This window comes from Heterostelium album (genome assembly GCF_000004825.1).
Source record: "Heterostelium album PN500 unplaced genomic scaffold PPL_contig13, whole genome shotgun sequence".
NCBI classification, from domain to species: Eukaryota; Evosea; class Eumycetozoa; order Acytosteliales; family Acytosteliaceae; genus Heterostelium; species Heterostelium album.
The window spans coordinates 519,004-534,591 of NW_008805090.1; the positions used below are offsets into that span (position 1 = coordinate 519,004).

General features: G+C 32.0%; 3 protein-coding genes across 3 annotated transcripts; 2 read left to right on the top strand and 1 right to left on the bottom strand.

The window, feature by feature from the left end:
• Positions 1–2,325: 2,325 nt before the first annotated feature.
• On the bottom strand, positions 2,326–7,225 carry myoM (calmodulin-binding protein; the record flags this gene model as incomplete). Its single annotated transcript, XM_020576862.1, has 5 exons — positions 2,326–2,555; positions 2,642–3,454; positions 3,531–5,444; positions 5,595–6,879; positions 6,965–7,225. The coding sequence occupies 5 exons, from the start codon at positions 7,223–7,225 to the stop codon at positions 2,326–2,328; spliced, it is 4,503 nt and encodes a 1,500-aa protein (XP_020433274.1).
• A 2,962-nt stretch (positions 7,226–10,187) lies between these two features.
• PPL_05994 (putative protein serine/threonine kinase) lies at positions 10,188–13,750 on the top strand (the record flags this gene model as incomplete). Its single annotated transcript, XM_020576863.1, has 7 exons — positions 10,188–10,208; positions 11,250–11,454; positions 11,595–11,809; positions 11,946–12,011; positions 12,345–12,469; positions 12,577–13,041; positions 13,732–13,750. 7 exons carry the CDS (start codon positions 10,188–10,190, stop codon positions 13,748–13,750), a joined length of 1,116 nt encoding a protein of 371 aa, XP_020433275.1.
• A 288-nt stretch (positions 13,751–14,038) lies between these two features.
• PPL_05995 (uncharacterized protein) lies at positions 14,039–15,470 on the top strand (the record flags this gene model as incomplete). Its single annotated transcript, XM_020576864.1, has 2 exons — positions 14,039–14,399; positions 14,524–15,470. The coding sequence occupies 2 exons, from the start codon at positions 14,039–14,041 to the stop codon at positions 15,468–15,470; spliced, it is 1,308 nt and encodes a 435-aa protein (XP_020433276.1).
• Positions 15,471–15,588: the final 118 nt, after the last annotated feature.

Consider the following 15,588-nt stretch of genomic DNA (forward strand, 5'->3'; position numbering starts at 1 on the left):
ATGAAATTTTGATCTAGATCAAAAATATTTATTTATATTTTTGAATCATTATCAATTTTTTATTAATTTTAGCGTCTTAATCATTAATTAACAAATACCAAAATTTGTTAAATATAAAAATGTGGAGTCGAGTTTAAAAAAGTGGGATTTGTAGTTGTTCGTTTGTTCACAACCAACTCTGTGTTTGTGAACTGTTGACTTTATACATTGGAATGAAAGAATATAGTTATCTATCTATACTCATTCATTGATTGTTCGTTAGGTTTTATTTACATGCAAGGGAGTTTCTCTGTGATAATAATAATTATTGAAGCAAGTTAATAAAGGAACTGCTACATTTCTGTTGTGGTTTACTTACTCTAATTTAAAATGAATAACTAATATCTAATATTTGATTGGTGGTCAGGCAGATGCTAGTCTTCTTTGAGCGAGATGGGGAATGAGAACATCAGTATCATTGCCAAGAACAGACCTGTGAATGTTTCACCGAATGTCAGTGGTGAGAACACTGAGAAAAGAGCTACTGCCAATACGATTGCAAGTGTTGCCATTGTTTGTTTGTTTTGTTTTAGTTTTAAAGGTAATTGTAATGGTTTGTTTATCTATTGTATTTAATAATTAGTTGTTTTGTAACAATAATGATGTATAAAATGAAATAAATAATGTATAATTTATAAGATAATAATAGATAAGATAAGAGATAAAGATATAATAATTGTTGATTTGATTAATTATCTTTTTTTTTTTTTTTGATTAGTGAAAATATATGATTTATTATTGGTATTTATGTATTTCTTAACAATATGTTGTAATAATTTAAATGTTTTTGGTTTTATATTTATATATATTTGCGTAATCCTAGACAGGGTATAGTTAAATGTGTGTGTGAGTTGACAATGTGTGGGTGAATGAATGACTTGACACAATAACACACGCTATTCTTTTATATATTTATCTAAAAATCGCGTTCTCTGGTTTGTTTGTTTGCTTGCTTACTTGTTTGTTTGTTCATGTAATACAAAAACACACACACATTCACACACAAACAAACAACAACAACAAACCACCGTTGTAATAATAAATGGTAATGATAATTAATGAGATGAGAATGAATGGTAAGATCGTTTAAAACTAGTGGGGTGGTTGTTCAATATTTATTTAGTTTTTTTCGAATATTTAGGAGTGTGGTGTGTGTCGATAGCAAAAAAAAGTTATAATTACAAAAAACTTAATAAAATAGTTTTTACTTTCTCACTTTCTCGTTTATTTATTTGAACAAAAGAAAAAAACAAAAAGTTTTAAATCTATCTTGTAGGAAAGAGATAAATTCAGAATTATTTGAAGTCCTGTAACAACTAAAGTTAACAGTTATCTTACATTTGAACTTAAGTGAACAAACTTTAAATGAATTGTGAATGAATGAATGAAAATATTTAAAGATAAGTACTTATGTTAGTGTTTTTGTATTGTACCAATCTTAATTGTTCTATTCTTAATTATTTTAATGCTTTTTGTGATGGCAGGTCACACCTCAAAAAAACATAAAACCACACACTATAGATTGCCATTTTTGAAAAACCTTGATGAACTTTGCACATGAAAAAAAGAGTCATCTAATCAACAAAAATAGCAATACATAAAAAAAACAAAAAAAAATTGTTGGATTTGCAGGATATAAAATGTTCTCACATTATTGGATAATTTTTTTTTCAACTAAACAGAGCTCTTTTTAGTTAACCTTATTGAAAACCCAAACCTAAACTTAAAAGGAACTCTAAGTGTTATAATTTTTTGAGGTTTAAAAACAAAAAAACTATTATTTAAATAAAAAATAAATATTTCGGAAAAAACGACATCTTTGAATAAAAAAGGTTTATTTATTTTTTATTCATAAAAGTGAAATTCATTATATCCTTTTTAGGTGGATTTTACCATCATTTTAAATAACTGGTCTTATTTTATGATTAGATAATAATTAATAATAATAGACGATTTATATATAGACAAAAATATTGATTGGCAAAAACAAATTTAAAAATAATCTAACATTTTAACAAAAATTAAGTTGGACTGACGAACGACAACAATAATGCAGCAAATATATTTCCAAGTATTTGATGTGAAAATGATATGACAAAAGTATTATTTTAATTAAATACTTTTGATGATATTTGTAATAATTTAACTAAAAAAAGACGAGATTCGAAATACTTGAAAAATATATATAAATATAAATATATATAGAAATGAATACAAACAAAATGAATTGCTTTCTTTTTGTTTGGTTTCTTTTAATTTATTAAAATTACTAATTATTGAATCTGTTCAGGATTTATTAACGATAATGGGTGAGAGTGAATGAAGATTGGTTGTTGATTGCGAAATCGGTGATGATCTTAATGGAGATGATAGTTTCGATAGATTGAATTTATATTCCTGAATCATTGATTTGATTTGTTTCAACCATTGACTTCTCTGTACTTCCGTATTGAAACAAAGAATATATTTTGAATTATCATCTTTCAAATGACATATTTCCAATGCATATTTAACAGCTATAAAATATAATGATATATATTATTAATAATCTTTTGATTTGAAAATTGAATATTTGATGAACTATTATTATTATTATACTTACAATCTGTATCACTAACAAACATAATTCTTGCTTCTGAAATTGGTATTCTACCTTTTAGTCTGTAGATGTGTTTCTTTGTTTTGAAGTTGTTGATTGCATTCGTGATGACGCTTGCAGGACCGCAAATGAGAATGAGGTCGTTGAAGAGGAAGATCGAACGTTGGAGGGTGGTGTCGTTGGTGGCACCAAGTTCACGCACAGAGGTTACCGTTGCCTCTTGTAGGAGAACACGTCCGGGCTTGACGAGATCGTCGTCGATATTCTCGATGGTCGATTGTATCTCGAGGATCTTTTGGAACATCTCTACTGTTCGCTTGCCTTCGTTGACCGACGTAACAACGATGTTGATCTTCTTCTCTGCCTCTTCGAGTGGAACTCGCTCCGGATGATGCTCGGCAGTGTACCTCAGAGTCTCACGTAGCAACAGTGGGTACTTGCATATTCTTTGCACCGGCTTGATAATGAAGCTGAGCAGTGGCAGTCCACGACATCTACTGTCGGACATGCAACTCTCGAGGAAGTTCTTGAATGCTTCGTTCTTCTCCTGTTCGTCCTCGAGAATCTTTAGAGCTGCCTGCTGGTTTGAGCAATAGGCATTGTACATCTTCAGGTAGTGAGACATCTTCTCGAATGCCTGACCAACCTTGGTTCGATAGTGAGAAGGTTCATCGTCTTTCTCCAACTCTTCCAACATTGTCTTATTGATACTAAGCAATATCTCGAGATTGGAGAACAAAGTATTTATATCCTTTAGTTGTAACATTGATTTATCTCTTATCGGTGTTAAGAATACATCTAAAACTATTTGTAAATCTTAAAGTAAAAAGTAAAAGTTAATGATATTGTTGTTGTTGTTTAAGTAGTAACTAGAATATAAACATTAACATACCTCTAACATAATCTTTTTCAGTTTCAATAATTTCTTCAATGATTTTCGTTCTCATTTGTAGATTCTTCTCTGATTCTTCTGGGTAGATGACTGGTGGTGTTTCAATGCTGTTGGTTGGAGGTGATAAACTGAATGACATCATTGGTGATGATGAGGTCGATGACATTGCAGGTGATGATATTGGTGATATTACACTGGGAGGTGTACTGTTGTTACTGATGTTGGGTGAAAGTGAGAGTGGAGGTGTCGAGTTTGGAGATCCGTTCTTTGGTGTACCAGAGGATGGTGAAGAAGAAGGTGAACTACCACCGCTAAGTTTCATCAAGTCGATATTCGATGAACGTAACGTCAGTCTACCGATTCTTGTTTGTCTATAGGTGGAGGGCGATGGTCTGCCAGTGGGTGATGGTCTAGCAACCCATCCATCTCTACCTTTTCCATTGTTATTGTTAACTATTGGAATTGGTTGTGATGGTGTTGTTGTTGTTGTATTTAAATGTGGTTGTGAAGTTATGCTTGTAGTGGATGTAGATGTGGATGTCGATGTAGTTGAGGTTGAAGAAGTTGAAGAAGGTGATGCACCATGATGTCGTTGTCTGAGGGGTGGTGAATTCATTACCTTGTTGGACGACTTGATTTCACGCTTTCTCCAAATCTCAATGGGTGAGCTTGGCGGATGGTTGCTGTGACTGACACTTCCCTCCTCGAAACTACTTCTATGGTGCAGTATAATGTCTTCTTCACCTTCACTACTGCTAGATGCAGCACTACCGGCGCTATTGCTATTGTTAGGCAGTGGTGAGGATGCTGCAATTGGTCTCTCCTTTTTCTTCTTCTTCTCTTCCTCTTTTCTATGCTTCTCTTCTTCCTTTCGCTTCTTCTCCTCCTCTTTTCTTAGTCGTTCTTCCTCCTTTCGCAGTCTCTCTTCCTCTTTACGCAGCTTCTCTTCCTCCTCACGTTTTCTTTTCTCCTCTTCCTTTTTTCGCTTTGACTCTTCCTCGGCTCTGTGTTTCTCCTCTTCCTTACGCTTCTTCTCCTCTTCCTTTCTGCGCTTCTCTTCCTCACGCACTCTCTCTTCCTCCAATCGCTTCCTCTCGGCGACTAGCTTCACTCCAAATTCCTTTCTTCTCAAATGTGATCTTATACAACATTGAAGTAATAACGCACTCTGTCTCTTCAATGTAAATTGTTTCCTCTGAATATACATCTTATAACATCGTTGAATAACTCTAACTGCATCCTCTATACACTGTTCTCTTAACTTTTCTAATAATATATACAATTCGTCGGTGAGAAACACCTTTGTCTTTCCTATCTGACTTAAAAGCTTCTTACTATTACTATTACTATATCTCTTTTGTTGTTTTAATTGATTGATATGTTCCATCTCTAAATACTCCAATATACTCTTTGCCAGTTGCATGTTGTCCGTCGGTGTGTTACTCTTGTTTGTTGATTTATCTTGTTGTTGTTTCTGTAGTTTTTTTAAAATGATTGAATATCTAGTAATAAATAGTTTGAAATCGCGTCTATAAGAATAACCTTGCTTTCGTACTTGTACAGTCGACAGTAAACCAACACTTCGCAGCTGAGTTATCACTTGTATAGAATTGAAGCTATCAGCACTCAACGTTGAATTGGGTTTAACGCAACGCACATAAGAGAGTGTCGTAGTTGACAATGTATTTAAAAGTGAATTCAACTGTTCAAGAAATTGACCGGCCACAGAAGTACCCGATGCTTTCTTGTTGTTGCTACTGCTATTTGTTGTCGTTGCTGTTGTTGTTGTTGTTTGTTTTTGAAATAGAGAACGAACAAACAGGTTTGAACTACCACTTAATAACTCTTCCAAGTCGCCAAACAGAGTGTCTCTGTTCTTCTCTAGCCATCCATCCATCTGGTAGACTACATCACCTGCAAAATGACGCACTCCAAACGTACCTTTAGCTAGCGATCGTTGGTAGCAGTTGTTGTGTGTGAGGAACGTTCGATTCAGTTTCTCGAGTAGCGACACCTCAGAACCCTTGGGCATGACACACTCGTCGTCGAGCAGCGCCAATATACCCTGTCCTTTCTTCTCGATCAGCTCCAAACACTGTTTGTTATCGGTGAAGTGCGCACTGCTCCAACTGATACCTTCGGCAGAGTAATCGCGTTGCTCACGCTCAAACACCTCCTGGATGAACTGACTCTGAAGTTTCTCATTGGTAAAGTTTATCAAGAGTTGCTCCAAGCTATTCGACGTCATATTCTCGAATCCAAAGATGTCCAGCACACCGATGAACAGCTTGTCGGCACTGCCCCGCAGACTTCCATTTTTCGACTTTTCCTGATTCTCCAGGAATCGTTTGTTGATCTTCTCAACGATGAACTGGAAGATCTTGGCATACAGTGACTTGGCAAGAGAATCACGTGCTTCCTCTGCCTGCACAACTTCCATCGGCCGCGAATAGACCGATCCTCTTCCGATCGCTTTCAAATTACGTGATATCAGCGCGGTTTTGAAGAGAGTAGGAGGATAGCCAAGCAGCTGTGCCGTCGTATTAAGCGATGTCTGGCAACGTTCGTCTATAGCAGCATAGTTGGATTCATCTTTGATGAACTCTATGTTTCCGAGGTGGAGAATGGCCGCCACCGTCTGAAAGATTGAATTGCACTCGTCGACACCGACACCAAACACCATCAATGCTTCTTTAACACGCTGATAGCTCTTGTGTGCTGCATCCAAACCGTCTGGCGACGATCGGTTGAATTTCATTAGAACCTCTGGCGATGCCTGGAGATAGCGGAACCGCTCTACACTCTTGTCGTCGAGCGACCACTTTTTGCGCTCGTCGGGCGATGCGCCATTCACAAGATAATAAAAAATATGGTAATTCATATTGCCGAGATCGGGACGATGTGAAATCCTACTCTTCTCCAGCAGATATGTCTCAATGAGTGCACCACGCATCGCGCCATTTGAGTCGAATTCGACTTTAATAAATTTACCAAAACGTGAGGAATTATTGTTACGAGTTGTCGTGGCATTTCCAAAAGCTTCCAGGATTGGATTCGATCTGAGAATGTCGGTGGCGATTGTGCCTCCACCCGATCGATGCGCCAGAAATTCGAGCAACGATTTCGATGCCTCTGTCTTTCCACTGCCAGACTCACCACTGATAATAATTGATTGTGATTTTCGATCAGACCGCAGACCTGCATAGGCCAACGATGAAACTGAAAAAATATGTGGATCCAATTCTCTGACTTTAGAAACATCGCTGTACAGCGTCAGTTTTTCAGGTCCATATAAATTATTTATCGATTTAAAAGGATTGATTGAAACTAATACATTTCCAATCCATGTCTAAAGCAACAATTATTATTAATTGGGTTTTGTCAATAAATGAAAATAATTAAATTCCTTTTGTTTTTCCAGATTTCCAACTTACATATATTTTATTATTTTGATATCTATGTTTTAAATTGTGAAGTAAATATGCCTCTGATAAATCGTTGATTTTAACCATATCTGTAAAATCGCGTAGGTCAAAAGGATTTATTATTTGGATCGCATTCTTTGCAGTTGAAACCTCGGATCCATCGTGTTCAAGTTCCACTACGATTTGATTTGAATCAATAGTTTTCTTTATCCGTCCGATTGCATATACTAAATTTGGGTGAGGAACCCACACCAATTCCTCTGGCTCCATAACTCTATGGCCAACCTTCCCACCCCTTTAATATATCAAGTTTCAATATCGATAATGTTACAAAAAAAAAAAAAACAATATGATTTCTTGAAATTTCTAAACCAAAAATCCAATCTTATCTATTTTTTTTTCTTGCTACTACTAATAATGATTATTTAGTATTAATTATTTAATTATTATTAAATTAACTATAGGATTGGTTGAAAGCCTATTATTATTATTACTATTGCTGTTGTTAATTAAAATAAATTTAAAGTTTAAATTAGTAAAAAGTTAATTAACTGTTCAATTTTGTGATAGGGATGTTGTTAAATGTAACATATTAAATGAATGTAAATTAGATATACCCAATATTATGTCTAAGTGGTAACTTTATACTTTTTTACCAACTATAAATTATTTATTTTTAGACGACTAGTGTGTTGTTTTGTTTTGTTTTGCTTTGTTTTGGTTGTTTTGATTGTTTTTTTTGTTTTGTTAAGTTGTTTGTTTGGTCATGTGATTATTTTCAAATTAAAATGGTTTGAAAAAACAAAAGAGAGAGAAGGAGGACCTCTAAATCAATGTTTGAAAGGGTGATGGATACAATGGCAATAGAGTGTACTCCAATTACTATAAAAAATCCATAAAACTGTCAACTCCTAATAAACAAACAATAACTGATTGTTGCAGTGCTAACTTGGTGTTACCAAAAACTAACTACAGTAGAAATTTTTGATTTCAAAACAACAACATCGGAGTAACAACAACAACACTTTGTTTTTACTTTAAATGTGCTATGAAATTTCTATATACATTAATTAATATTGGTACTGTTTACTAAAAGTTTTGCTTGTATTTTATTTTATAAATAAAAATAACAATAACATACAAACGATCAAAGGGAAGTTTTGTGTTTGTGTGTTGTGTGTTTGATTGTTTTTGATTCTATCTGTCTATCTCTCTGAAAAATATATGTGTGTAGTGTGTGTGTGTTTGATTGTGGTGAATGTGTTAAGTGTACAGTGTGAAGATTATTTTAAATAACTTTGAGGTGTGAAATTAATTAGATCTCAAAGATAAAGTTTAAAAGTGATTAGCATTGGGTTTGTTTCGTTTTGACAAATGAAGTTGTTGAGCTGTGTTCTCAATAGCAAGTTTCGACTATAATCAGTATCATTCTTGATTGATTGATTGATTGATGATCTACTTGGTGTGTAAAGATGGTGATTTACCCTCGACAGAGTAAATTTAACATTACTATAAATGCGACTCTACAATTCTGTCAGATGACATCAAGACTTTTCCCAAGAAAAAACAAAAGAGAGAATTTCTTGTTATTATTTTATTCTTTTTGTTGTTTTACTTTTTTTTTTCGTTCTTTTAATTAATCCAATAAAATTACAAATATTCTATTTTCTATTATGTAAATAAATAATTTAAAAATATAAATTTAAATAAATAAACGGTCTGTTTTTTTTGTTTTTTTTTTTGATTTGCCAAATTTTACAAAAAATAGATATTTGAAATCTTGATCAAGGGAAATATCTCTTTGAAAAAAAAAATAAAACCAAAATTCTTTCAATGAATAGAAATGTATACCAATTCAATTTTCTTTTGAGTTTAGATTATTTTTTTTTTAAAAAAAAAAAAAAAAACAAAAAGACAAAGATGTAAAACAAACTAATTTATTGCTTATTTGTTGGAATGATTAAAGTTTGAAAAAATAAAATAATTTTTATATATTTTTTTATTATTATTTTTAATATTTTTGAACTTATTGATATCATTGTTGGTAAAATTGGGATAATTATAAAACAAAATCAATTTGTAAATCTAATAAATATAAATTATAAATAAAATAAATCAAATTTACCCACATGATTAAAAAAAAAAATTTAATTGAAAAAAAAAAAAGTTTTTTTTTTTTGATTTGTTTTTTTGTTTAAAAGTTGAGAAGTTTTGTGCCTGTAGAATTTTAGCATTATTTATTTTATCTTATTTTTAAATATTGTACAGTAAGTTTGGAGAAATAGGTAGCTGTTTTCTCATTTTTGGTATTTGCATTTATATCAGTAAATAAACTAAATAGTAAATAGGAAATAGGAAAAGTTAAAAAAAAACAGCACTATGATCAGTCTTTTCATTCAATAATACGAAATAGAGAGTTTAAAGGAATTAAAGGTATCATCATATTATATAAATCAATATTTTATTCTCAAATTATCTTCAAATATCAAGATTGTAGTAGCATCATCAAACTAGTTACAAAATTAATTTCACTACACCAAAGTAAAATCAATCTATCAATCAAACAAAACAACCGACCAATCAATTCAATCCAGATCAAATCAAATCGTATCAAATCAATATGAAACCGGTTTCAATTTGATATATTTTGCATATTATATTTCTTTCTTTTTTTTTTTTGTTTTTACAACAACATTGTTTTTTTATCAGTAATAAAGTGGAATATGAATAAGATTGTCAAATAATTATAATATACAGTTGCCTGCAAAGTAAAAAATCTAAAGACATTATATTGATGTTAGATTGGCATCATCAACAACACTGCAAACTTTAATTAATCATGATAGATGACATATAAAAATCAGTGTTTATTTTAACCAATCCCACTCACTTATTCACACCCCACACCTTTGCTCACAAATCAACTCAAAATCAATAATACACACATCAGCTAAAAACACAAGCAATCAATCAATTGAATACCTATTTAATTTATATATTGATATTTGTACAAAAATAATAATAAAATAAATAATAACATAGCCTGACTCTAGTATATATATATATATATTTAACATGTATATTTTCAAATAGGGCGAGTGGGGAATTGATTGATGATCCAGTGGAGTGGAATGTTTAGAGTGTTAAAAATCAAATCTCTTTTTCGAATCAAATTTGTTGTTTGTTGTTGTATTTATTTTATTTATTTTTTTTGTTTTAAAAAATCAATAGAATGATTATTGATAACTGTGTTGTATAGTTAATTGTTTATCAACTAACTAGTGAGTTATGATGTTGGTTGTTGTAGTAATTTTTGTGTTGTGTTTTTTTTGTTAGAGATAAAGAAATATTAAATTCAAATTAAAAATACATTTAATTTAATTTAATTTATTAATAGAAGAAAAGAAAAAAAAAACAAAAGAACCAAGAATAATAATTTATAAGTAATCAAAATCAAAAAAATAAATTAAATTAAATTAAAAATAGATAGATAGATAGATAGATAGATAGATAGATAGATAGAAGAAACATTGTAGTGACACATTTCACATTCTCACTTTTTCTTCTTTTGCAACATCATCATTATCATATCATATCATCTTTCGCCATATCGTATCATATTGATAGTGGATATTCAAAGAAATAAAAAAAAAACAAAAACAAGATAATATAACCATAGAGAGTAAAGTTTCTCGAAAGATATTTACATTTTGGTTTGCCTTCTCGCTTGAAAAAAAAAAAAAACAAATTGGTTTGGTTGATTTTTATTTTTGTTGGTTTAAAAAAAAAAAAATAACAAACAAAAAAAAAACCAGTAAAAGGTCATCAAAATCACAAATCGGTCTTCCCTTAAAGTCCGATAGTTAGATAGATCAAATCAATCATCAATCAATATTTATTGATTTATTTGTTTGTCATTCATTTGCTTATTTTATTTATTAGATGACTAAATAACTAACATCATCCATCATTAGTTTTGTAATAGTAAATTAGAAAGAAAAAAAGAAAAGAAAGACAAAATCGATATTTATATAGAATTTTTAGATAGACATAGGCGATAAATATAGAAAGTTAGTTGGTTCTTGGTTTATTTTTATTTATTTATTTCTGTCTGGTGTTGGATTATACATACAATATAGGGTATTGGAATAATAGGAGTTTCTTAAAATCTAATAATAATATAATGGTATGATCAAAAACCAACTGAATACATACATATTCAGAAGAAAGTAAAGAGAGATACTCTGAAGCATGTTACTTACACACAATGATGATTGATCAATAATAATAATAGCAACAACCAGGTGGAGGTTTCACAACCAACAGCTTGATCAAAGCACGTTGGACTGTCATCAAGAAAATTGGACAGGGTGCATTCGGTGAAATCTATTCAGGAAAGAATATCATCAACAATGAATATGTAGCTATAAAAGTTGAGAAGATCGACACTAAGAAACAAGTACTTAAATTAGAAGTTGCTGTTTTAAAGAAATTACAAGGTATTATTTATATTAATAATAATCAATAATAATAGAAAATTATTTTTTAATTTATAGGATAAAAAATTTAATACTAATTATATTATTTTTTTTTATAATCTATTTTTTTTTTTTTTAATAAAATTATTTTATTATATTAGCATGTCCATATGTATGTAGATTCATAACATGTGGAAGACATGGAGATTATAATTATATGGTGATGGAACTTCTTGGTGACAATCTATCGGATCTGAGAAGAAGACAAGTCGATGGAAAGTTTTCGATGACTACCACACTGAAGCTTGGTATTCAAATGATTCAGTCACTCGAGGCAGTACATGATCTTGGTTATTTACATCGTGATGTTAAACCAGTAAGTAGATAGATGGTCATGATCAGATCAGATCTATTGATGGATGATATGGTTAAAAAAAAAAAAAAAAAAAAAAAAAACAAAACACAATAGTAATAATTTATTAATTATTGATCTATAATTCCTTAAAATATAGTCGAATTTCGCTATTGGATTAGGACCAAATAAGAGACATATTACATATTTAATTGATTTCGGATTGGCAAGACGCTATGTTTTGTCGAGTCTCGAGGTCAGACCGGCGAGAGAGTCCACTGGTTTCAGGGGCACAGCACGTTACGCATCGATTAATTCACATCTTTCAAAGGATTTGGGTAGACGCGACGATTTGTGGTCTATCTTTTATGTGCTGATAGAGTTTGCAGAGGGTCAGCTTCCATGGCGAAAGCTGAAGGATAAAGATCAAATCGGTGACTGGAAGATCAAATATAACACACCGGAACTGGTAAAGGATCTTCCACACCAATTCGAGCTATTTATGCGACATCTGAAATCGCTCTCCTACGAGGAGCGTCCCAACTATGTATATTTACAGAATCTACTACGCGAATGCTACACTGAGAAAGGAGGAGTCGACAATACTCCTTTCGATTGGGAGCTAACCACAGCCACCACCAACCAAAGCAACACAAGCACTGGAACATTACAATTACCAAAAGTGTAAGTGTTTATATCAACACGGTTTTTATATATATATATATATATTTAAACAATTTAAAACTAATTTTGTTTTGTTTCTTTTGGTGTTTGATTTATCTATCACACAGAACATTACCATCACCATCAACAGTTGAGGTGGAGGCAAGTAGATCACGTGAGAATGACAGTCAGCGTGTAAATTCCAAACCAAACAAAGATTCACCACCCATTGAGAATGAAACGGGATCACCTCAACCTCAGATTCATCGTAAGGATTCTGCGAGTGCATCGGTCATTGCCGCATCGTCAGAGGCTGAAAACAAGTCGGGATCGTGGAACAATAAGAGCTCACCACGAACCAAAAAAGATCACGCTGGACATCAACTGCACAGCGAAGAACCTTCCACCGGTAAATACAACCAGCAGCAGCAGAAACCGAGCCATTCATTGGCACCCAACAACAGCAACAACAACAACAATCATAACAACAGCAGTAATCAGATAGCACAAAACGATCAACAATCTAAAATCGCAATTTCAAGCTCACATTCGAAATCCAAAGCCAAGTGTTGTGGTGGTAAATGTACAATCATGTAAAACTAGTAAACTATTAGAAAAAAAGAATATTAGTCAAACAACAAAAAGAACAAAATACAATAATAATAATAATAATAATAATAATAATAATAATAATAATAATAATAATAACATAACAATAACAATATATATATACAACCAAAAGAACAACTAAACTAAACTAAACAATTTGCTTTGATTTGTTTTCGCTCTCTCAACCAAATAAGTAGTACAACAACTTCAACCAACCAACCAACCAACTAACCAACCAATTAATAGAAAAAAAAGAAAAAAAAACAAAAAAAACATAACAACAAAAAAAAAGAAAGAAAAGAAACCAACTGTCCAACAATTATTCAACAGAACATGGTGTGGAAAGATAGATCTATACAGTAATTTGTAATAGTACAAATAACTTGGCAACAACAACAACAACAACAAACTTATTATTATTATTATTAATAGTAATATTTATATCTATAACAAACATACCCATCACTCCACATAACCAAACCCAAACATAAAAGTATTTTATTTTATTTTTTCGCAATCGCCTCCAAAAGCCACCTTTACCAATACTCCCCAAACAACAACAACAACAATTCCAAATTACATAATTAATAGTTAGTTTTGATCAATTATTACTACCATATTCCTATCTAAAAATAACAATATCAATAACAATAACAACAATAATAATATAATAGTAGTAATAGTACTTTTTAATCATTCTTTCATTAATTATTTGTTACCATAAATAAATTTATAAATCCAAACCAAACAAGACTCTTTTTTTGAATACAAATTAGTCCAACAAACATATTTTAGTGAATCGATCAAGTCCCAAATCTGTGAAGGGCTTGTTTTTTTGTAATATTATTTTTTTTAATTAATTTTTTTTTTTTGTAAGATTTTTTTTTTATTTTTTTGAATTTCTTTGATTGATTGATGGCTTATTGATTTGATTGTTTTAAATAAGATTAAATATATAAATATAAGAAGAAAAGAATAATAATGTTTACAAATAGATTAGTTATTCAATCAACAAAAAGATTGAATCAATCATTAAGATTGTCAAGTTCAACAACAGGAAGAACTTCAGTAGTCAGATTATATTCATCTGGTCAACAACAACAACAACACAATCAATATAATCAATATAATCAAAATCAAAAACAAAAAATAAATTGGAAACGGATTAATATAGGTTGTGGTTTGGCTGTATTAGCCACATCGGTTGTACTTGCTGCCGATGAAACCACTGCTCACCAACCAAATTGGCGTGAGAAGATCTTCACCAACTATCAAGATCGTATTCGTGAGTTCAGTACACCAGAAAAGATATTCCAAACATTTGCATCAATAAATAAGAATGGTAAGTAGTTAGTTAATAATCACAATCAACTCTTTCAATCATATAATATATAAATATTTAAATATCTATCTTTTATAAAGGTGAAACAAAATAATAATATTGTATGTTTTTTTTTTCTCGTCAGGTGAATATTTTATGACTTTAGATGATTTTGTACGTGCTGTTTTACCACACCAATTCAAGTCTTCATCACCAGGTTCAACCAAGAACAAATCTCTGGACATTAAAGAGGTGCCAATATCATTCAAGATTGCCGATGTCGATGGTGACGGTTTGATTTCGTTTGGTGAGTTTATGTTCTTCTCGACTCTGTTGTCAATTCCAGAGAAGAGTGTCGATATTGCCTTCAAGATATTCGACGTCAATCACGACAACTCGATCGACGTCAACGAGTTTACAAAGATCTTTAGAATTCTCAAGAATCAATCTGCCTTTACAAAGTCATCGACTGGCACCAGCCAAAAGTCGCTGCTTTCGCAGGGCTGGGTCGACTACCTCTTTGGTAAGCATGGCGACAACTCACTGACACTTGAAAAGTTCAAGTCGCTGTTGGAGCAGGTTCGTCGTGATGTCCTACAACTGGAGTTCCACATCTACGATCCCAAGAGCACAGGCCAGATCTCACAGCGTGATTTCGGACTGTTGATATCGTCGTATGCCAACGTGAACATGCGTAACAGCTACTTGAAGTCGGTCGAGTCGTTGCCAACCACCGTCAACAACACCGGCAGCAAGGGTGTCACATTCGAGCAATTCGTTGGTTTCAATCGTTTGTTGAACAAGCTCGATGAGGTCGGTCTCTCCATCGATCTCTACAAGGGAATCAACCAGCCATTCACCAAGAGCGAGTTCAAGTATATCGCCAAGGTCATCTGCCAGTTTGAGCCATCGAACGAAGTGGTCGACACCGTCTACGCCATCTTTGATGCCGATAAGAACGGTGATCTCTCTAAAGACGAATTCGTATCGGTCATGCGTAGAAGAAAGTACAGAGGACTCGAAGAATCAAGAGATACAGGTTTTGTAGCAAGATTAGAGAAGATCTATCAAGTCATCACTGGAAAGCTTTAAATACAAAAAAGAAAAAAAAGAGAAAACCAAGAGATAGAAAGAAAGAAAGATTGTACCATTATCTAAAATTTTTAAATCAATCAAATCATCATCATCCATAAACAAACAATCATAAAAT